The 24,581-nt window shown below is 44.5% G+C and overlaps 1 protein-coding gene and 1 long non-coding RNA gene across 8 annotated transcripts in view; one reads left to right on the plus strand and one right to left on the minus strand.

Moving 5' to 3' along the window:
- LRRC56 (leucine rich repeat containing 56) overlaps positions 1–24,581 on the plus strand; it is a 77,546-nt gene that overhangs the window by 625 nt on the left and 52,340 nt on the right. For 3 of the 7 annotated variants that reach the window (XM_085880708.1, XM_085880714.1, XM_085880707.1), the window contains 2 exons: positions 8,074–8,239; positions 21,156–21,243. In XM_085880708.1, coding sequence (XP_085736834.1) covers positions 8,084–8,239; positions 21,156–21,243 — 244 coding nt within the window. In that variant the 5' untranslated portion in view covers positions 8,074–8,083. Of the gene's footprint in view, positions 1–8,073; positions 8,240–21,155; positions 21,244–24,581 lie in introns of those variants that run through there. The other 4 variants (XM_085880713.1, XM_085880710.1, XM_085880709.1 and 1 more) reach the window with 3 other exon arrangements.
- LOC147025838 (uncharacterized) overlaps positions 15,359–24,581 on the minus strand; it is a 35,269-nt gene continuing 26,046 nt past the window's right edge. The window contains exons 3-4 of the long non-coding RNA XR_015058023.1: positions 19,695–19,745; positions 15,359–16,504 (exon numbers count right to left, since the gene is read on the minus strand). This is a non-coding gene — a long non-coding RNA (uncharacterized LOC147025838). The remainder of the gene's footprint in view (positions 16,505–19,694; positions 19,746–24,581) is intronic.

The raw sequence follows: 24,581 nt of genomic DNA on the forward strand, positions 1-24,581 counted from the left end.
ACTTCCACCGTGTGACTGCGCTTTGAATGTTTGTGTTTTCTGCGTGCTTTGGGTGCCTGTTTCTCCCTGACACTGAACGCTTGTGACGTTCAAACTGATTCTATGGTGTTAAGTTTAATGTTTCCTGAGTTCTTGTAACCTTTGTGAGGTACAGACGCGATGATTGTTGACGTAGAGATCGGACAATTGATGTTAATGTCGCTGGTTGTCATGGAAAAATTAAGCGTCGCCATGGTAACCGTGTGTGTTCCAAATGAAAGTGAAAATCCAATCAAGTTCGGATCCATCGTTTACAAGTCGAGTTTACATCAAGGAAAGGAAGTCCAAACCACAAACTAAGGGGAGTGTCAGATGGTTTCAATGCATAAAGGCAGTGAGTGAAGTGATTGACACACTCATTTATACATTGTTGTAGTGTCTTGAGTCAAACCATCTTTCATTCTTTCAATCTTTCATTCTTTCAATCTCTGTTTCATTCTTTCAATCTTTCATTATTTCATTCTTTCATTCTTTAATCTCATTCTTCATTCTTTCAATCTTTCATTATTTCATTCTTTCATTCTTTAATCTCATTCTTCATTCTTTCAATCTTTCAATCTTTCTTTGTTTCATTCTTTCAATCTTTGTTTCATTCTTTCAATCTTTGTTTCATTCTTTCAATCTTTGTTTCATTCTTTCAATCTTTCATTATTTCATTATTTCAATCTTTCATTATTTCATTCTTTAATCTCATTCTTTCATTCTTTCAATCTTTCTTTGTTTCATTCTTTCAATCTTTCATTCTTTCATTCTTTCAATCTTCCATTCTTTCATTCTTTCAATCTTTCTTTGTTTCATTCTTTCAATCTTTCATTCTTTCAATCTTTCATTCTTTCAATCTTCCATTCTTTCATTCTTTCAATCTTTCATTCTTTCATTCTTTCAATTTCATTATCTCATTCTTTCAATCTTTCAATCTTTCAATCCTTCTTTCAATCTTTCATTCTTTCAATCTTTCATTCTTTCAATTTCATTATCTCATTCTTTCAATCTTTCATTGTTTCAATCTTTCAATCTTTCAATCTTTCATTGTTTCAATCTTTAATTCTTTCATTCTTTCAATCTTTGTTTCATTCTTTCAATCTTTCATTCTTTCAATCTCATTCTTTCATTGTTTCATTCTTTCATTCTTTCTTCTTTCTTTCTTTTTCCCACTGCAACACTCAAGATTTTTGCTACACCACAATGTAGACATGCCTGTTGTTGGCTTTATGGTTAGGGTGCTGGGCTTGGGATCCTCAGTTCCTGAGTTCAAATTCTGCTCGGCTGTTGAATTAATATCAGGTGGGGTTGACTCAGCCTGTCATCCTTCTGAGGTCGGCAAAATGAGTACCTAGTGTGTACTAGGTGCAGTGGGACGCAAGAAGCACGCGGGCCACCATCTACTCCGCTTTATTGCGCGACCAGAAGCACAGTCTTACCACCACTAGCGGGCGAGGCATGATATACGAAAACCCAATCACGTGACACAGCACACTCCTCCCCCCGTAAAATGACCCGTCACATAACGAACGGATAATCACAACATGACCATCGGGAACCCATCAACACTCATAATCCTCCAAGTACCGCGGCCGCACCCTGACCCGCCTCGGACGGGCAGCGCCACCAGACAGTCCAGGCTCAGATGCCTCCCGGCTCGGTCGAGGTGACACCCTCGCTGGACTTGCACTTTCCGCAACACCAGCTACCCCCGACTGCCCAGCCTGCTCGACGTCCCCGGGTAGGACGGCATCAGGCGAAGACCCCCTCGGCGCCGGCCCAGCCAGTCCCGGCGATACAACGTCAGGTGCCGGCGAGACTACCGGTGGGGGCCCCGCAACGTTCGGCTCGGGGAGGTGTGGGGGGGGGGTGACGCTGAACAGCGATCATGCATCTGGTCCACGTGCCGCTTCCACACATCCCCACCATCAGTCCGCACCATGCAATTCGCCGGCCCTAGCACCACAGAGACCACCGCCGGCACCCATTTGGAACCGTGGAAATAATCGCGTACCATCACCCGCTGCCCCACCTCGAAGCTGCGCAGCCGCGTCGGACGCGACATTGCCCCACTCCCCGACCCTCCAGGTCGCAGCAAATCCAGCCTGGACCGCAAAGCCCGTCCATAGAGACGAATGGCAGGCGAATCACCCGTGACAGGATGAACTGCGTTACTGTAATGGAGCAAAAAGACATCGACTACCGCCTGCACAGGTGCAACACCCCCCCCTGCGCAAAGCCCGCTTCAACATCTTGACAAACGACTCAGCTTGGCCATTCGTCTCAGGATGATACGGTGCGGACCGTAGATGTCGAATGCCATTCTGGTGCATAAACTCATCAAATACACCCGCGATGAACTGCGGACCATTATCAGAGACCAGGATCTCCGGCAACCCCTTATTAGCAAAGATCGTCCGCAGCTTCTCTACTGTAATGTTTGCTGAAGTATGCTGCATTACCACAACCTCTGGCCATTTAGAGAATGCATCAATCACAATCAAAAACATCTTGCCATTAACCAGTCCTGCAAAATCTACATGGACCCTCTGCCAAGCTCGGTCTGGCACAGGCCAGAGACCCGAAGCTCGACGCGGGTTATCAGCATCTGTCTGGCACGTGGCGCAACGCTTAACCAACTGCTCAATGTCTTTGTCCAACCCCGGCCACCACAACAGGCTATGAGCAAGACTCTTGGTCTTCACGATGCCCAGGTGACTGACATGCAGTTCTTCCAAACACCGCTGCCTGAACCTCGGTGGAATCACAGTCCTCATTCCCCACATTATGCACCGTTGGACCAACGACAGCTACGCTGCGCGTGATGTGAAAGGTTGAAATGCCGGTGTCGAAGGCAGATCGCTCCAATTCCCCGTAGAAATCGCCTGGACGACACGGGCAAGCACCGGATCACGAGCCGACTCCACCGCAACCTGCCTGGCCGTGACCGGCCCGCTTTGGACCTGGTCCAGCGCGAACACATCGACCCGGTCGCCCAACTCAGACGCAGCTGGACCCTCCGCACACGGCAAGCGTGAGAGCCCGTCGCAGTTAGCATGCTTCTCGGTGCTTCGGAACTGAATATCATAATCGTAAGCACCCAGAAACAGACACCACCGCTGTAGTCGCGCGGCTGCTACCACCGGCACCCTGCGTTCGGGTCTCAGGATGAATTGAAGCGGTTTGTGATCCGTCTGTAAAGTGAAATGCCGCCCCAGCAGATATTGATGAAACCTCCGCACACCCCAGACGAGGCTGAGAGCCTCCCGCTCAATCTGGGCATATCCGTGCTCTGCTGTGGACAGGGTCCGGGATGCAAAACAAACAGGCCGCTCGGAACCATCGTCCATCCTGTGGGAGAGCACTGCCCCGATGCCATATGCAGAGCTGTCGCATGCCAATAGGAGCGGACGCGCAGGCTCGTAGTGCACGAGGACTGTATCCTCTGTGAGCAGCCGCTTGACGCGGTCGAACGACGCCTGGTGTGCAGGCCCCCAAACCCAGCGCTCGTCCTTCTTGAGCAACCGCGTCAACGGCGCAAGTTGTGAGCTGAGCCCGCGCACGAACCTTTGGTAATACTGGGCCATGCCAATTAACGAGCGCAGCTGCGTCTTGTCGCGAGGCGGTGGCATGCGCTGAATCGCCTCCACCTTCCGAGGACCTTTCAACAGCCCCTCCGGCGTGATGATGTGCCCGAGGTATTCCAAGCGCTGCTTGAAGAACGCGCACTTGTCCCTGTTTAAGCGCAGGCCGCACGCTTCTAGCTTCGTCAGCACTCGGGCAATGTTCGCCAGATGCTCGTCCGCCGTTTTTCCCGCAATGAGTACATCGTCCAGGTAGGTCTGAGCGGGCAGGCCAATGCAAACCTGATCCATAGCTTTCTGCCACAAAGCTGGGGCCGAAGCAATCCCAAAACAGAGTCTGGTATATCGATAGAGTCCTTGACACGTGTTGATTGTTAAAAGCTCGCTACTCCCGGGATCCATCGGCAGGTGAAAATATGCATCACGCAGGTCTAGCTTCGTGAAGTATTGACTCCCCGCCAATCGCGCATATATTTCATCGATTGACGGCAATGGATATTGCTCCACGCTGAGCCCCGGGTTAACCGTGGATTTGAAGTCCCCGCACAATCGGACGTCCCCATTCCGTTTCAGCACATTGACAACCGGGGTGGCCCAATCCGAGCACGACACCCGTTCGATCACTCCACAGGCCTCTAGCCTATCCAGTTCACCCTTGACCTTGTCCCGCAGGGCATACGGCACCGGACGCGGTTTACAAAACCGAGGAACCACCCCCTCCTTCAAGAAGAGTTTCGCCTCCATGCCCTTGAGTTTTCCAAGGTCGTCTCCAAACAACCCTTGATGTCTTTGAAGAATCTCCTCCAACTGATCCTCCCACTGGCTCGGCACGGGTTGCACAAGGTGAACTACGGACCAGTCTAGCCTGATGCGGGTCATCCAATCCCGGCCGAGAAGAGACGGCCCCCTCCCCTGTACGACGTACACCCGAAGCGTGGCGACCTGGCCTTGGCACCGCACAGACACGTCTGCCATCCCGACTGGCGTTATCTTCCCGCGGATGTACGTGAACAGCGCGAGGTTTGACCTGATAAGCTTCAAGCCGTTGAGTCTACGTGCGGTCTGTTCGCCGATGAGCGACACCGCTGCTCCCGTATCGACCTGGAACGTGATCGGCGTTTCGTTCACTTCGACTTCCACCGTCATCGGGCGCGCCGTCGTCGGGCCAACTGAACACAGGCTCAACAACGGCCGCTGGTTCCGCCCCGAGTCGCGTCGCACATCGCCGTCCACGACTTTAACGGTGGCCGATGCCCCACGGCACACACGCGCCAAATGACCCACCTTGTGACAATTCAAACACACGTTGCCTTTATACGGGCACGCACGGCGCAGGTGTCGACCTCCACATCCCAAGCATGTCCGCGGGGTCACCCCGCCGCACGCGTGGCTGCGCGGCGACGTCCGACCCGCATCGAAGGCCGTGCGCTCGTCCCGGGGTGCTCGCGACCCCGCGTGGCCGGTGGTGGCTCGAACATCCCCGCGAGTCTGCTCAACCGCCATGTGTGCTTTCATTTTCTCCACAACGTCCCGAAACGCCAGCCCGTCATCCCGGGGCCTGTTCGGTGCCACTAAATCACCCAGCAGCCGATAATGCTCCGGCGAAAGCGAAGCGAGCAAGATCGACTTCTGCTTGCTCTCGTCGACCACATCGTTCGCGTGGAAATAGCATTCCAATTGCTCCGAAAACAATTCGAAGTCGTCCCCGTCGAAAACGGGCATAAGTCCGTATGCACCCATCCTCGTCAGCCAACTAGTGTGTACTAGGTGCGGTGGGACGCAAGAAGCATGCGGGCCACCATCTACTCCGCTTTATTGCGCGACCAGAAGCACAGTCTTACCACCCCTAGCGGGCGAGGCATGATATACGAAAACCCAATCACGTGACACAGCACAGTACCAACTTGCTGTGATGATCGAGCCATTTGAGTGTCTTGTGTTGTGTCCAGGATTGTGCCCAACAGCCCAGGAGGCTGCTTTGGCAGAAACTGATGCTCTGTACAGAGTATGGTCCTGATGGATGGACAATGTAGATCTTTCTACAATCTCTAGACCGTTGTTCAAACTCATTCATTTTTGACAAATCCCTTCATATAGCTATATTTCCTTCCCCCTTCTCACTCCTGTTTGATCATCCCTATATTGAGTCCAGGTGTTGTCCCACTGCTCCACCACCACTACAAAGCCAGTTGCTGACTGGAATACTCTGTTGTGCAAAGCTCTTCCTTGGCACACCTGAACTCCGATCCATCTACAAGGCCTTCATCTGCAGCTTGATGGAGTATTGCTCTTCCCTAAGGGCTGGTGTCCCTGCCTCACACTTTCCTTAGCTTGAAGCCATGGAAACCAAGGCTTTTAAGATCATTGGAATCTTCCACGATGAAGCTGAACCCATGGGCCAATCACTTCCACATCGTGGACAGGTTCCGCCATGACATCGCCATGGGTCTCTCTGTCATTCTATCGCCTCCTTCCTGGTCTTTAACCCTCTGCTCTTTATGTGCCCCCTCCCCCCTCACGTTTCCATGGTCCACCATCAACCTATTTCTGCTGGAACTCCCATAATCCAGAATCGCTTCTCACCTCCAATAGTTTGTTCCTCATTTTTCCTGCCTGTGGAACCAACTTTCACATTCTCCTCAATCCCATTCCTCCCTCTAGGTCTTCAAGATTGCTGTTCATCACCATCTCAGATTATCCCCCATCCAGAACCATTATCTTTTCTACCCCTGATAAGCCCCCTCTCCCAAGCCCACTTCCCCACCTACTTCCAAGTTTTCAGTCTTTCCTTCCTGAAGGTTTGCTTGAACTGTATCCACATTGTCTACCCCATGCATCCTCCCCTACCCCTCATTCTTACCCACATCCCTTATTTGTCCAAGTTTCCCTCTATTTTGTCCCTCAACCCTGCTGTTGAATGTGTTTCTTGAATCTTGAACCTGCTACAGTGAGGTTTCAGTCTCGGTGATGGTCTTGGACCTGAATAAATCTTCCTTTTTGATGTACAAAGATCGATCCTCGTGAAAGATCTGAACGCCAGAGGGATGACATTGACAGTAATGGAGTGGATGGAGTTGGCATAATTATATTGAAAGATGGAGAAATGGGGAAGAGAGGAACACAGGCAGCATAAGTAGGAACATCGACCTGACAAGTGCACCGATTGTGCTGAAGAGATAAGGAGCATGTAAGCAGATGGGTAAAGCTGACAAACATAATAAATGTCGAAAACTGTTGGTGGACAGGAGAGGACAGTTAGTGAGGACAGAAAAGATCGGGAATTGGAATAGGGGATAACATGAGATGGCAATGGCTCTCCATTTTAACTGAGTGCACGTGTCAAAAACCTGATTGGGCAGATTCATGGAGGCGATGCCAGGGTCGAGAGAAGAGTGGGACATGAGTGGAGGTGATCATTTAGCCTGGATGGGCTGAGGGTCAACATGGCTTTGGCATCCCTTGCTGAGATTGCATGTGTAGTGGGAAGAGGAATGAGGCAATGGAAAACTGCTATGCCACCAACCTTTCTTGCACTCCAGCCTCCTGTTTGGCAACTCTCATGATCCTCAAGGTCTTTCATTCCACCACTTCCGGGGGTGTGAGGTGAGAGCTGGCTGAACCATCCCACGGGGGATATCTGTACAGTGTACATTGTTCGAAACTTAGAGTGACCGAGGAATAACTTGGTTCTGCAAATAATCCAAGGTGCCTTCCTGCCCCTGTTGACCACTACGGACATCTAATTCGCCCAGGAAAGGTCATGGCAGATTGCTAATCCGAGGAGCTCTATAGACTGCATCTCTGTCAGAGGTCGATTGCTCAAGATTACATGGAGGGTTAGCCATACGGTCTTTATATAGAGACCGACTGAGTGTATGGGACATCGAAGCATTGATTCACCCAATCCAGGTGATTGACCAACTTTATACTTTTATTTTCTCCAAATCGGTGGAAAAGGATGTGTCTGTAGCCTGCCTGTCATTGCGATGAGAAATGTTCCAGCAATATAGTGGAGTGCACCGCAAAGTAATATCCAGGCTTTTCCAAAGAGGCCAAGAGGTCATTAATGGAAACCAGGTAGAGAATAGGTCTCAAAGCACTACTTTGAGATGCACTAGCCTTTCAGGAAAGAGCAGGAGATCGACCACCATCAAGGGCAATGCAATGCTTGTGACCTTTTGTGAGATTTCAAGCTCTGTCTGAGTTCAAGGGTCAAATGACATCATGCGAGTTATTCTGCCATTCTCATATCACTTGCCCCAGTCTTGTCAAAAACTTTTCGACTGAAGTCTGCATAACTCATTTTGCACTTGTGTCCATGACTTAGAATGTCTCAGCTGTTCGATTTCATTTTTTGTGACATTAAAAAAAAAAAAAAAAAAAAAAACTCCACTACTTTAACTGTACCTTTATTCGAAGAGCAAATTGTACGACAAAATTTGCTGATGATACATTCTTGTGTTTGCAGGACTGGTATAATGGAGCACTTCAGCGAGCACAGTACAAATGCTTCGCATAAGCCTGTAGACTTCTGTGGTGAGGAAAAAAACTTCACAGGGAGTTTAAGGGCTGCTTCGAGTGCTACCACCGACAAACAACAAATGGTGTACTCCTGCTTAACACCCAGCAACCTGGTGAGCTTTCTATCAAACCATTAACCAGGAGGAACCAAAGCAATTGGATTTTTTTTAAACCCTTAGATTACAGACCCTTAGACCCTTAAACCCTTAGAAACCCTTAGATTATTTTAAACCCTTAGATTACAGTGTAAACACCAGAACGGCACTCAGTAGAGTACATACCTTCACCAGACTGAATAGTTTACGTTTTATGTTCCACTGATCTGCCGGATCTGCATCTGGAGCTGAACCAAAATCTAGGTAATCGGTTTGTTCTTGTCAACAACCGAACTCAACCACCAAGTTTTGTCATAATCCGTTCACAGCTTTTTGAAATACCGTGCTATGTATCGATTTTGCCCGATCTCTCAATGGTGAAGAATCACTTACAAAAAAATAAAAAATTATAGCATCCTGATCCACGTTCGGATCTTCACCAAAATGTAATCAATTCATCCTTGTCACACACCCAACCTGTCCACCAAATCTCGTCTGAATCCATGCACAACTTTTTGAGATATCCTTCTCGCGGACAACGGTAAAAACATAACCTCCATCCACCTTTGTTGGCGGAAGTAAGAAGGTGATAAGTTGATTGTCCAGAGACTAATCATGGTGGTTGAAGCCTGTTGAGAAAGCGTTTTGGTGGTACAGATTAAAATGTCGCAGAAAGGTGATGTGCCACGACAAGTGCAGCCGGCATGCAGTTGGAGTGTGAAACAAATCTCAGACATGAGCCATTAGTTGACACTCCTGACATGGATTCAGTACTGCTTGTAAATAAATAATAGGTTGCTGCATTTCCTCTAACCCATATGTGCCTCATTGAGCGTACGGATCAACCGGAGGAGCTTTTTTTCGATTATTTTCCGAGATAGCCACCATCCTTGCCCACGATCTTTTCTACCCTCATTAACCTTGCCTAACCTAACCCTCTTACTGTTGGAAGAAAAATGTTGGTGTGTTTACTTCTGTCCTCTCTTTTTCTCCTTTATTGTTCATTCCCTCACTCGTGTGTCCCCAATGAAAGTTTGTTTGCATTTTACCCTCAATTTTACTCCTCACTCTTCCACGAGCCTCGGTTTTTGCATTAAAAGAGAGCTTTCAATTAAATATTGTTGTCTTCAGAGTAGGCTAACTTAGCTGATGGTTGAGTTATTTCAGCAGTTATTTTCGATGTAAGTTTAAGTACAATTTGGTGGTGTTATCTGGATGGTAGTAGCTCTTGCCGTGTACACTCGAATGATCGAATCCATGAAATGTTTTCGCTGAGAAGTATGCGTCTTGTGACTGGATCTTTCACATCGGATGCCTCCTTCAGTGATTGTAAAATACAGATAGCCATTGTAGGTGATCCCACTGATTGGATCAGTTTAGATTCGATTCCGATAAGAAACGGATGGAACTCCATATTGCCATTTGGTGCTCCACTGCATAGTCCTTAGGACGTGGTGCGAAGCCAGTTGTCCATTCTGAATTTCTGAGCAATTGGTTATTGGTTTTCCCAAACAAAATTGCCCTTTTTATGCTCCTTTTCCCTCATAAATTAAGATTCCTTATCAGCAGACAACCTGAACCACTTTATGGTGTTGAACATCATGTGTACAAATGTGGTTGGCATGGTAGATATGATCGTCGTTAGCCTGTCCCCCTGCGCAGCGCGAGATAGAGTTTTGCAGTTGTGCGTGCGTGTCCGTCTCCGTCTGTGCAGGCCATCACTTTTTTTACCATTTGAGCTTTTGTCACAAAATTTTTAACAAACCTTTATTTTGAGAATATGGAGAAAGTAATTAAAAATTGGATCGAAATGTGAAAGGGCAAAATAATAGTGATTACAAGCCGGTAGGCGGCGATGGGTTGCCGAGTATGGAAACTATAAGATATAGAGCAAAATGGATGTCATATAGCGGATAGGGAATCACCTTAAGATTATGCATATCAAATCTCATCCAGTTCCATATACTGTACTGATAACTACTCGGTATCCATTTGGATGAAAAGTACCGAAAATGTGGTTTGAAATTGGAAATCCCCATTGTTCGAGGGGGTGCTGTGGGCGAACAAAGATCTAAATCGAAAATCCGGCTTGATCGTTTGTGCACAATGTATTCCAGACGATTAGTGTGAATTTTCATGACCATCCGTCCATAACCCTAGGAGGAGCAGAATTTGGCACGAAGGCACCTCCAGCTCTCGCATATTATCGATTTTTGCACTAATTGACCTTTGACCCCTTACCGAAGTGAAATCGGTCAATATGTCCTGAGGCAAAGTTGTAGTACTCCTTGAGTACCATGAACCTGCAAAGTTTCATTCGTATCGATGCACTCACCTGGTCGCTAGGGGGCCTTCAATTTTCGCCAATTTTCGCGCATACCCTAATTGTAGGGGGCACTGTGGGTAAAGTATTCCATATATCACAAAAAAACGGAAGATATTTGATAGAGCATCACCTGTAGATCATTCTTGCCAAATTTCATAACCCTACGTGGGATAATGGCTTTCGGAATTGATTTCACGTGAACGGTACCGATTTTGAAGGTTTTTTGGTTGTTGCTAGGGAACCAAAGCGTCCCTAGCAACCATCAAAATTTCCAAAGCACTTGGTCATAAGATGTACCTACCACCCGAGTTTGGTCAAAATCCGCCCACGTTTACTACCAATTATTCTGATGACAAACGAACAAACATCCAAACAAACATCCAAACACAAAAACAGAATTACTGACAATAAGGGTCACCTATTTCGGCGACCCAATAAATAGCCATTGTTCGCCCCGCCCCACAGGTCGAGATGTCTTCTTTTTTTTGGTTTGTTTGTTTTTTAATCGCTTCTGTATTTCTTTATTTATTTACCACAATCATAGGTACCTGCTTTGTTGGGCAATGCTGGGTCCCTCCTCGCACCCCTTCCACCCCCTCCCTCCGGACTCCCACCACACACCCCTCCCCTCCCTCCGGACTCCCACCCCTTCCCCGCGACAGGTGGAGGCTCGTGTGTTTATAAGTCATGAATTGTGAGAAAATGACAACTTAAAATTCCAAGTAAGGTGTTTCGTGGTAAAAATGTGATCCTATAAAGTTTTGTCATGATTAACCTTGGGAGCTTAGATGATGAGGAGGAGATTGGGACCACACTCTGTGCAGAGTATTGCTGCTGCTGAAGCAGTCTCCTCAGCTATTGGGTACAATCCTGGACGGGTCGCCACTCCGACACAGTATACCAGCACGCTGGCACTCATTTTGCCAACCTCAGAAGGATGAACAGGCAGAGTCAACCCCACCTGGTATTAATTCAACAGCTGAGCGGGATTTGAACTCAGGACCCTCGGATCCAAAGCCCACCACCCTAACCATAAAGCCAACACCAGGCATGCTTCGATGAGGAGCGTCTAAAACAAACAAACAAACAAACAACGTCTCATTCGCTTTGATATCCTGCAGAAGAAAATAAGTGTTGGTATAATATAAATAGTACTCTATTCTAATGCCTGGTGTTGGCTTTATGGTGAGGGTGGCGGGCTTTGGATCAGCTGTTGAATTAATACCAGGTGGGGTTAACTCAGCCCGTCATCCTTCCGAGGTCGGCAAAATGAGTGCCAGCATGCTGGTATCCTGCGTCGGAGTGGCGACCCGTCCAGGATTGTGCCCAATAGCCAAGGAGACTGCTGAGGCAGCACCAACGCTCTGTACAGAGTGTGGTCCCAATCTCCTCCTCTATTATAGCAAAAACACATTTACTTTATTGTGAGGTGCTTGTGGAGGTTTACATGTTGACCTGTGGTGGTTGGAGATGGCGGCACATGGGTTGCTTTTCACAGGGTGTATATTTGGTGAAGTTAGCTAAGGTGGTAACCTTTTTTTTTCTACAAACTCTTCCTTCACCCTTGAGAGTTATGTCGTTAGATAAGCAGTGAAATTACCTTGACATTGATGTTTCGGTTGTGGTCGTGTACTCTTTTCTGTTTTGGAATAATTAGCGCATTTTGAGAGATCACGCGACTCCTTCGCCGATCTTACCGATCAATTAACAGTTATTTCTTCACATCTGATACCACACTTGACAATCAGAGCTCACCATCTCACCAATTATATCGGTATCCGGTTTGAAATCCAAAAAAATTTGGGCTTTTTATCAAGCATTGTACTGTATATATTGATCTACCTACTGTCTATGACGTATTAATGTTCTTTGACATGTAATGTACTTCCGAGGTCTTCTAACCGATGAGTTGTCGTTAACGAATGGGTATTGGACGGGGATCAAATTATCAATTTGGCCTGCTAGTTGCATGGTTACTAAGATGTGGCTGCACTGCTGATGCGGTGCCCCTGCACATTAGGGCGGTGATTTAGAATTCGGCTAGATTTCCGGTCGGTGTGAACTCGCTCTTTGTAAAAGGCCTCGGTATCTTTAACGTCCAGCGGCTAATGCTCACAGATGGTTTTACGCAGTTTAATGTCCATCCTAGGGATAGTGCACTCGTTAGTGTAATGCCACGCCTGTCAAGCACCACTGTGACAGTTAATAGCCGGGTCGTGAATCAAACCCAGACCGGACAACTCGTGGCAAGTGCACCACCTCTCTGCCATTTCTTTCGAACAAAGTAAGAGTGACTGTCTCTCCAACAATCAATGGCACTCGATCATGAGCCTTTTCACATACTGAGAGAATATCACTCAAAGAGCCGCGGTATTGTTGCATTCATAAAGTTTAATGACAAGTTACAGGCTTTTACTGGAGTTAACCATAGCTCAAACGTTTTCTCATTAAATCCCTGGCAAGGAGCACACTCAGCCCAAGCTCTTCCAGGTAATAGAGTTCTGATGTCATTCTTTCACAGAACTTCCAAGGGGCTGGCAGGATAGCCTCGGCCCGAGAGGTATGCACGTACTCTCTTCTGCGCCGTCTTGCCTGGTTTTGAATCTCGGCCCAGCCGTAAACTCTCATCCTGGTGTTCTGCAGGCAGGACGAGGCAGGATGTGTGTGCCATCCCTTGGATGGATGTTAAACTTGGTGTCCCGTCTGCCAGAGTTAGTTGGTGAACGTTAAAGATCCCACATTGTCCTTTGTGAAGAGTAGGCAAGCCATCACCGGCACCATGAGCGAATTCAAAATTCCCACTCTAACCTACAGGGGGGGGGGCAGTGCATCAGCAGCACAGCTGCGGCTCTAGCAAATAATGCAACTCGCATCCATGTGCTCCATACGAAAGAAGAAGAGGAAGAGATTTCAACAACTGACTTCATTTCATAAAAGTCCCCTTTAAAGTTACATGCATCAGGAAACCTGAGCATTTACGGAGAAATCACTGCCCAGGAAGTAAGACCGACCACACTCGGTGGTACAGGATTGTCCACGCAATGAAATAATATCAGAAAAGTCCCCTGGATGTCCTTAAGAACAATCCTGGAGATGCCACATGATGCCGTCTCGCTATTCAAACTCAGAGCGCACAGGTTCAAGAAAGGAGAGCAATTCCAAATTTAATTTTTTATCATCGCTTTCATTAATAACAGTTTCATTTTAAAGTTTCCTTCTCATCAGTTATTTGAGCGTTTCATGGCGAACCCAGGAACTGCATTGCAGTTTAATTGTTCGATAATATGGCACCTTGTTTTTATATTTGGACTTGATTACGCTTCTTTAACGGGCACAATTATTCCCACGTTCTTGTGGGGTTGGCCGGGTGTTGGGGGGGGGGAGTTTTGGCCCGAGTCCTTCTCGAACCGGCTGGCCAGGCCTGACGTTCGACCTTGACACTGGAAAAAAAAATAAACTCAATTAGCTGCTGAAGTAGAGAATGCTATTTGCTGTACTCCTCCCGAGTGTAGGTGTATTGAATTCCCATAAAATATAGAGCTTTTGGGTTTCTGGGTGCCAAGCACATTCACCATAGTATCCCTACTAATGACATCATAGTGAGCCATGAATTGTGCGGTTTTGAGGTGGATGACATCATGCCAAGACAGATCTTGACATCAATTATTCACATAGATAGCGGAGCATAAAAATGTCAGCGATTTGCCGCAGCTCACTCACCTCAACGTGGTGATGGCTTCCAGAGGTATTCCTGGAAAACGAGTGCTGTTAATATTGATTCCTGGAAGAGTGTGATGGACTTCTTTGTGCCCTTGCTTGTGAAGCCACCGAGCACTTTGTTTCCCCCCTAACCTTTGTACGTGCACAGTTCATAATTGTGTCGATAAATTACGTCTCTCTCTCTCTCTCATCGCTGCCTTTTTCACAAAGTTGTAAGATACAGTGAATCTATTCTCTCCATAAGGTTTATCTTCAGCCATTTGGGGGGAAATGCTATCGCCTAGACCGTTTAGGGAATGTTGTAACCTCCTCCATCATCTTGGATAATCTTCCTCACAGCTTGCTGACCTTTTGATGCACAGTCAGATTGTATGGATAATACCTTTCCCCTCAATGACCCCCAGGATGTATGCACATCAAAACATTATACAAATGCAAACGTTGCATATAAAAACTAGAAGGGTACTCGGTAGAGCGCGTACCTCCGCCCCGTAATGCCTGATCCATGAGAACATATCGGGCCCAATACATTTTTGAGATATCTTGCTATATATCATTTTTGAGCCCGATCTCTCAATGGTGAAGAATCACTGAAAAAATTCGAGTAGTCGGATCCGGATCCGGATCTTCACCAAAATCGAATCAGTTCGTCCTTGTCATACACCTAACCTTTCCACCAAATATTCTACTCGCACACAGACAGGGGTGAACACATAAACTCTATCCACCTACGGTGATGGAGGTAATAAACTGGAATATGTTTCTTCTGCAAGGTATTTAATTTGGATAGTCTTGATCAGCTCTCCTCGAATGCTTTTCCACCATCATGATGATTGCTATAGGTTTTTTTTAGCTTATCTGGAATTTAAATTCCAGATAAGGTATTGTCATTGCGCACCGACAATCCGTGCGTCCGTCCGTCTCTTTTTTTTGACTTCAGCCAAACCGCTGGTTTGATCCGGCTGGAATTTGGCAGCAACGTTCTTCTCCTGCCTGTTGACAGGAATTGCAAAGCTTATTCCAGTCACATGACTTGACGCAAGTCAAAATGGCTGACTTAGTAAATTTCTTCAAAAATCTTCTTCTCCAGATCCACCAGATTTGAGTTCCAACATTAGGCAAGGGTAGGGATATTAAATTGCAGAGCTCATGCCGTTCACTTGACTAGAAGTGTCAAAATGGCCAACTTCGTCAATTTTTTGGAAAATCATGTAAATTCCTTCAAAAACCTTCTTCTCCAGACCCACCAGTCAGAATGCTACCAAATTTGGGAGACAACATTAGGCCAGGGCCTAGATAAGCTACAGGTCCAGTGGTCCTATGTTTTTTTTTTAATTGTCATTTTTGTGTCGAAAATTTAAGCTCATGCAAGTGAGGTCACAGAGGGCAAGATTTAAGCTGTATCAACACGGTGACAGTGGGGCCAAAGTTTGGCACAACAAGCAAGGGAATGAATGAACGATTGAAGGTAGAGAGAGGAAGACAGAGATTGACACTAATCTTTTATTCAAAGCAATTCAACAGAACAGGAAAATGTATCATAAATGAGCCAACTGGCATCCGGCTCCAATCTAAAATTAGCTCCAAGAAAAGGTGCAAAAGATGATTAGTCGGTAATATCCAGTGAGCCAACCCCCACAGAAAGTCACCTGTTATTTTGGGTATGAGTCTATTCTAAAAAAAAATCTCCCCAATTAGGTTGGAAAGGGGATTCATTTGATAACGAGGCAATGCATTTACTTAATTGTAATTTTGAGATTAGATCACAAATCAATCCGATGAAAATTTTATACATATGGCCTGTCAATCAGTTGCTGACACTGTTGTATAGTGTTTAAACACAATGTCAGTCGAGCCTTTTCAAGATGATCTCGAAAGGTTTTTTTTCCATTGGTGTCAGCCTCAAATCAGGGAATTGAGCACTCGGTGCATCAGTTGCATTGTGGCACTGTTCCCGGCACAGATATTTATCCTTTATAAGCATTCAGCACCATACCTAGCACACGGGAAACATATCTCATTGATTGAATACCTGTCAGCTGAGCAAGTGAAGCAGCACTGCTCCATCTACCTGTAACTCTTACAAAATCAGACACCTTGCAAATATTTGCCCTCAAAGAATACTCAATAATGGTGTGATCCCTTGAAACCTCCCCAAACGTGGGATTGTAAAAAATGGCTTCATTCAGGAACATCTCCCATGAGTACGGTGCATCGGTCCGGTTCATTCTAAAAGCCTGCCAAGCATTCAACATGTTGGAGTGAAATGCTGGCAACTGAGTTAAATCCAACTATTTGTATGAATGAAAAAATACAAAGGTTATTAAGAACCAACTAGCCAAACCCATGCTCTGCGCGAAGTTTCTAAAGTGAGGGTTCGTTAGGACGTCAATATATCCAGTGTTCACAATGTGATTTATAGAATTTCTTTATATACAATGTTTCTTGTTACATTTTTTGTGTCAAATTCACCTTCTGAGGTCATCAGCATGTGCAGAAGAGGGTTTTACATTGCAGATGCTGTTTTCTAGGAGTGGCATTACGCCTCTCAGCGGTGACGGTCTGTCAACGACAGACGTAATGACGTCAGCGAATGACCGATGATGTCATGACGTCATTACGCCTCTCAGCAGTGACGTCACACGTCGCCATGCAAACTAATGTAAATATTAGAAAATCGCCAAAAATTCCCAAACCTTTCCATCTGGCGTGATCTCACAAAGCCCATGCTGTTCATTAGACCACAGATCACCCGCATGCCGAAAGTGGCGACAATCCGTCCGGCAGTTTCGGAGGAGAAACGTCAAATTACGTGCAGACGTTAACAGAAATAATATTAAGAACCAATACTCTCCCTTTACAAGAGAGCTGTTCAAGGAAAATCCTCCATTTGTGCAAAAAATATTTTTTTCAATAGCATCATCAAAGTCCTCCCAATTCATTTTGACTAAAATTTCTGCACCTAGAAAAACTCCAAGGTACTTGAGGCCTTCAGATTACCATGTAAGCTGAGCTGGAAGAGATGACAATGACTCTTGTATGTGACCTAACCACAAAGCCTGACCCTTAGACCAGTTGACTGCTGCAAAAGGTTCACAATAAAAAAAGATGTTTATTACTTTGCCAAATTACACAGTAAGACTGATCTGGATGATTATGTCCTCAACAAATGGAGCAACGCACTTCACAAAAAGCTTTGAAAACATTCTGTAATCCATTGTAAGGAGTGACACTGGATGCCAGTTTGTAAGCAGTTGAGGATCACCTTTTTGGCCAATAAAGTAACTGCAGTACTGCACTTTGGCAGCTAAGCGGTAGTTCCCCACACCTCACATTTCATTTGGTACAGCGAGGTGTTGAAGTCCTAAATGGGACCTCAAAGCCTTGTAGAATTCCATCCAGTCCAGGCACTGCTGCCAAAGCCAGAGTTTCAAGTGATTGTCCAAGTTCTGTCAAGGACAAAGGAACTGCCAATTTATCCCTTTACTTACATTTCAGGTGAGACGGGCCTTCTGTAAACGCATCTATTGCATCATCGTGCACATTCCCACGGACAAACTTGAAAAGCATTCTGACACAATGGTCTGAATTTCCTTTTGGCCTACACAGATACTTCGGCCAGAGGTTCTCAGATACCCAATCTGTTTTTGCGATACCATGTGATTTTAATTATTTTTTCATAGTCAAATAAATATTGAAGTGGAGCATCCATTTTCGAAATGTGATTAAATCCTTAACCTAACCGTTGCACCCTTGGCCTGATTATCCGTCATTTCCTTTAAAAGAGACTGTTTATGAGTGGATATTTTGCTTCTGTGAGTGTTTCTGCTTTAATGTTTATTATTTTGCAACTTTATTGTTTCATTTTCTAAAACCTTCCTTTCCATATTCTTGCATTTTGAGGACAAAATCTGGAATTGCTGACAAAATGTGTGAATTTGGGCCTTCACATTGTCCCACCAGAATCTCAAGTAGCAAAACCTTGTGCTTTTCTGTTGTACCAACTGTTTCCATATTACAGGAAATGCTTAGGCAGTAGATATGTTAAATAAAATGGAAGTTATCTAACATATCTACTTCCAGTAAGGACTACCTCTCAGAGAGAGAGATATATATATATATATATATATATATATATATATATATATATATATATATATATATATATATATATATATATATATATATATATATATATGCACATGATCACCACACAATGATCTGAAAACCCAGATGGAAAAATACCTGTTTTGTGATTCTTTCTTTGCCAAATTAATATCAATATGATAATATATCAGGAGGATGTTGGAAGTGAAGAGGGTGGATCAAGGGAGGATGGACTGAAGGAGGAGATTGGTGTGCAGATGAGCTTGACGGGGAGATTGGAAAAATCCGGCTGATATGGGCTGGACTGATAAATAACTGATCATCCAATCTGAATTCCAGGGATGACAAACATTTTCTCAAAATCGATTTGAAGCAATCGAAGACACCCGAAGAGCAGAATCCAAATAAAAATCAATCCCAGCCACATTAAAATCCTCATCACAAAGAAACCACTGGCCATTGAACAACCGCCTCCATTCTCCTTGAAAGGTTTTTCTATCGTGTGTTTCTTGAAGAAATATAATTTTTATTTTTTGTTTGTTTGCACTCCAGTCACACCACCATTAATATTCAAACGACCACAACATATTACCGACGTAATTATAAATATAAATACCGACAAAAATAGTTTAGTCCTGGCTCTGGACAATATAGTTTTCTCTGTTTATAAGACCTGGTAAATCCACAAAAAAGTCTCATAAATCCATATTCCGTTTTCAGGATGACTCCCTCAGAAATGTCTCAAGCTCAATATCCGAAGGAGTGACTTTCCTCTTTTGTTATATAGGTCCAAAATGGTGTATCTTCGTTGTCATCTATTTCTGAGTCCTTAGATGCCGAATCACCTCTTCCATATCTCTTTGCACACAAGTTTTCTGCTAATTCTGCGACTGTACGCTTACCCTTGTCATCACTCACCAGTATGAAGTAACTACTCACTCCAAGGACTATATTTAAATGTACTAATTTTGAGTTTCTTGGCAGACTATCCATCACAACACCATCACGAATATCTTCTAGCGATTTAGATGTCAGCGTTCTGATTGGTTCCTCAACTGATTGACCTGCTTCCTCAAGTAGATCTAATCACCACCCTCTATATAATCCATACCGGATAAATTTATTTCCACCGAATTGGTTTGTGGAGTACCCAAATTCCAGGTCTAGTCATTTTCTCCCGGTCCAGATGCCTTAACGGCACTCTCTTGCTGAGCAGTCATAATACTGGGGCACACATCCTCCTGTAGAAATTGTAATCTCTTAAACCTATTCCTCGTATATACAGTATATGTTAGCCCCATCTGGCTCACTGTTGCTCACCTTCTTATAGTCTTCTTCCTTTAACATGATCTCAGGCTCGAAGTGGTGATGCTGCACACACACGCATGGAAACAAACGAACATATGTGACATGACACAAGACTGTTAGTCGAGACAAACACAGCCACTGAGTTTGGGGGAAGTGCTGTCACTTCCCGACTACTCTGGGTACCAGCGGCGTCACAACAACAGCACCACTTTTCTCACCGCATTCAGCTGGGCATTTCCAAAGGGGAAATGTCCTCCTCCCCATGACTTCTTTCCTTTAGTTATGCAAGGTTTAAACCCTGAAAATTGGTAAATTTGAAATTTATTTGAAATTTTTCAGCCACATCTTCAAAACTCCAGTGTTTAGACATAAGGCACCAGATCACCAGCAAAATATGATGGAAAACATTTACGTATTTATGAGGGATTTCATTAGGTATGATTATTTTGGTATTTCATCGAATAAAATTACTTATTATATATCATGTCTCGGTGCACATGGCGTTTGTAGATTTTTATCGATGTATGTAAAAATTTTTTAAACGATTCTTATGTGTTGATGTTCAGGGGATGTCGTCGTTCGCACTTGTAATGTGAAATTGTGAATTTTTTCGTGAACTTTGTTCAGATAACATCATTTTGTATGTAAAATTGTACTCAATTTTGCTCTTTTGCTCCCGTGTATGATTTTTGGCAGTCATTACCTTTGCCATCTGTCTGTCTGTGAGCAGGATATCTCAAAGAGTTATGGATGGATTCAGACAAAATTGGTGGACAGGTTGGCTGTATGATGATGACAAATCGATTCAATTTTGGTGAATATCCAGATGCGGATACGAGAATTTTAAAAGTGATTCTTCACAATTGAGAGATGGTGCCAAAAACAATATATAGTATGATATTTCAAAACGTTGTGGACGGATTCGGACAAAACTTGGTGGATGAGTTGAGTAGGTAACACGAACAAGCTGATTAAATTTTGGTTAAGGTCCCATGCAGATCCACACTATCAGTGAGCTACAACACGTAAACTGTTCAGCCTGGTGGAGGTGTGCACTCTATTGAGTGCTGTTCTTGTTTATGTATTTATTTTAGTTATTTAGGTATTTATTTATTCATCTTCCTGCACAATCCATTGATTATTTGTCTGTTTTCCTTTGATTCATAATGAAGAAACCATGTTCTTAGAATCCATTAATGAAGTTTCTCCAGGCATGTTTGTCTACATACATAAATGAAAAAATTCTGTTAGTGTAAACATGTGGTGTTTTTGTGGTTTCTTTACATTTAGTGAATGGTTCCTAACTGGGCGAACCGTAGAAACCCGACAACTAGCAAAAGGCTGTGACGCATGGAGGATCACTCTATGATGAATTAGGCCAATTACTGAAAATATATAACATCATTAATCTCTTTCCTTACAATATGCCAACAAAATCATCCTCCCTCGATGCTGCTTCCCCTCTTTGTGCAGCGCAAACTCACTGCCTGTGATGATTTGCAAAAGGTCACATTTTTCGAGACTCGTGTGAACACCAGCACTACTAGCCTTGGGAAGTTCGGTGAGTGTTTCATCACAATGCCCATCTAATGTAACCAAATTGTTGTTCTGTTTGGCAGCTACTTCGGGATGGTTAAATGTCGATCTCTGTTTCATGAATATTGATAACAAGTTGATGTTTGCAACGGATGCCTTTATTATATTCAGTTACTGACTAATGTTCAGCCTGATATTCTTTTCCCAAGTACACTGCAACTCTTTGTGTCCCTCTTGCTAAGTCCGCATTGTTATTGTTACCCTGCGCATGTGAATAAAAAAGCAGGGTAATGCAATAGGTTAATGTCTGTCTGTCCATCCGTCCATCCACAAACGTTAGTTTATGATAAAGGACAAACTTGATTTCAATTGAATGTTATATTTTGAACATGAATCGGAAGACAAACCTGAAGCTTAGCAGTTATTTGGCTCTGAATTTGTCCCGAATGCACATCACAGAGAGGGGTGAGATAATTTTTTTTTACTTTGTCTGTCTGTATGACTGAAACAAAATTAAAAATCATGGCAAACAGGAAATTTATTGTTTTTATGGACGTCATAAAGGACACAAACAACAGGCATGAATAACTAATGTAATGTGTTAAATAAGGTGGTGTAAAAGCATCAACAGCGGTAAATTTCCGGAATTAATTTTTTTATACGACCTTTGAAATCTTTATTTTATTTCAATTCAATTTCAGAACACATATCACCTTCTTACTGCTTCCAAAAACCTCCAGTTTTGCAGTACTTGGACATGTTAAATAAGGCGGTGTATAAGACACTATCAATGGTGGTAAACTTCTGGAATATTTTTAATATGAACTTTAAAGTCATTATTTTATTTCATTTGAATTATATATTTGAACACTGCATGGGAATTTTTTGTTTTTTTTTGTATTTACCAAGTTGAGGCTCATGGAAGAGCTAATACACAGAAACATATAACAAGGCAGGAGTAGTGGGGTAGATAACAGCAATTTTTGAGAGGAATCGTGCAAATGATGATACAAGCATCAAATCTGGCACATTTGTTCTCCAGGGGATTCTAATCAAATCTGCCTGATTGGCCATTTGAAAATCCAAATTTTGAAAAATTTGAGAAAAAAAAAAACTTCAAAAAAGTCGAGATCACGAATCAATGTTGGATGCTGGCTGAGATTGGTGAATGTTTCAGAAACATCATCAAAGACGTTCCAAGTCTGCCATGCAGTTTTCTTCCCTTTACCGCGGAAGGCAGACACGACGTCACATCCAGTGAACGCATGGAAGTATGGGATCCGTCTAGCTTTCTCAGGCCCTATTGCAGAAACTACCTCATGGACTGGAATTCATCGTGCCTTGGCTCCTTGGCCAAAAGCAATCCACATGTTCTGAAGGCCTAGTTCCTGTAATGATGGCAGTACAGATATTGCTATGACTAGTACGTCCGTGTCATTAGCCTTAATGATAATGGACTTGCTACCATCCGTCGTTGCATCCCTGGCATGTACAAATATTTGAGTGTCAGCTTCTTCATGACAGCATGGAGACACAGCATCCGGTGACTTCCTTGTGTTGCTAATGGCATCTTCTCCTTTTGTGACAATGACTGTGCTTGTCGTCTGTGCTTCACACATCTTTTCCGCAAGGAAGTGAAACAGCTCGATCTTGTTGCTGTCATCTCAAAGAAAGCTTCTCCAGTTACTTGGGGTCTTACTGGTTCCTTGCCCCCTTTTTGACCTTGCCTCAGACTTCAGACTTGACTTCTTGTACACATCAAACACTACGTTCACCCTCTCTTGCCTGGCACCATAGGATTCCACCTTTGGGATGATGTCTTCTTGAGCATAGTCATCAAATATCTTTGAAGTGCGTGGAGGTAGGGCATTGATAAGTGCTGAGCCATCAATGATGACTGCATCTCCCCTTGGTTCTCTGTCTGGGATGTTCACTTGCGCTTCAAGAATTTCAGCCAGCTGTTACTTCAAATTTTTTTGTTTTTTTTTTGTTTTTCAAATTTTTCAAAATTTGGATTTTCAAATGGTCAATCGGGCAGATTTGATCAGAAAGCCCTGCAGAACAGAAATGCCAAATTTTATGCTTGTATCATAATTTGCACGATTTTTCTACTATCTACTACACTAGAGACGAGGGGTGGGGGATGGAAGCACAAAATAGTGGGGAACAAAGACAGGATATCTGTGGAAGGGAGAGGTATGGGGCAGGGTATACGGGTTCAACAAGATGGTACTACGGGGACTTTCAGGAAGGAAAACATGGAATTTGAAGGAGGTGGGTTTGGGATGGATTAACGGGGGTAGTAAAGGTCAAGATTTTGGATGGGGGAAGATAAGAGGTGGTGGTGAACAGCTGTTTTGAAGACCTCAAGGGACAAGCGAGTTTGAAGAGAGTATGAGAGTTTGTTCCAGAGGTGCGAAAAATGAGGAATGAAAGAGCGAAGGTGAGCAGTGATTCTTCATTTTGGCAGTTTTACCAGTGGGGTTTTTTTGGCGGACATTGAGTGCCCTGAGGAAATATAGGGGTAGGGGGAGGGGGGGCAGATCACAGACAGAGGTGGGGGACAAGGCCAGAGATGAGACAGTAGAAGACAGAAAGACCACCAACCTGCTTCTGGTGAGAGACTTAAAGACTCATCTTCATCACGGGAGATACCAATGATCCTGAAAGCCTTGGTTTTCAGAGTGTGAAGTCGAGCTTGGTGTGAGGCAGGAGCACTACCCCTAAGGGGGAGCAGTACTCTATTGGAAAAATCGTGGCAGATGACACCCAAAAGCTTGAATGGAAGGATTTCTTCAACGGGATTGTTGAGAAAGCAGATGGGGGGGGTTGAGGTTTTCAGGCAGTCCTTTCGGAGAGACATGGTAAGGGTGAGTTTAAACACAGAGTTTAAGCATTCAGCCTTTTCACATGTGTATATCAGCTGTGTGGCCATTTGAGGTAAGGGAGGGATGGAGGGGAACATTCACCAGAAACAGACTTAACTAGATGCCACCAGGATTTGGAGGAAGGAGACAGGTTTGACAGTTCAGACTTGAGATGAGAAAAGTGTTGTTTCCTGGCTCTCCTCAGGGTAGACACCCACTTGTTCCCAGTTGTGGAAGGAACTGAGATTGTCTTCAGGAGGATTTGCCTTCCATGAGGCAAACTTATTTCAGGACACCTGCCTCACCACAAGCTTCAGTCGACCATGGGCGGGAGGAAGGTTTGGACAACTGAAGAAACGATGGGATGAAACTGCGCATGAGAGAGAGCAAATTTCTTTGAAAGAATTCCCGGGATGAGTTGATGTCAGAGAAAGTAGAAATGGAAGACCAGTCTAGAAGTTTGTTGGCTGCTTGAAGACCCTGCTAGTCGGCCTGA

This window comes from Eptatretus burgeri, chromosome 5, assembly GCF_056783735.1.
Source record: "Eptatretus burgeri isolate ZD-2024b chromosome 5, Ebu_testis_v1, whole genome shotgun sequence".
In the NCBI taxonomy this organism is placed as follows: domain Eukaryota; kingdom Metazoa; phylum Chordata; class Myxini; order Myxiniformes; family Myxinidae; genus Eptatretus; species Eptatretus burgeri.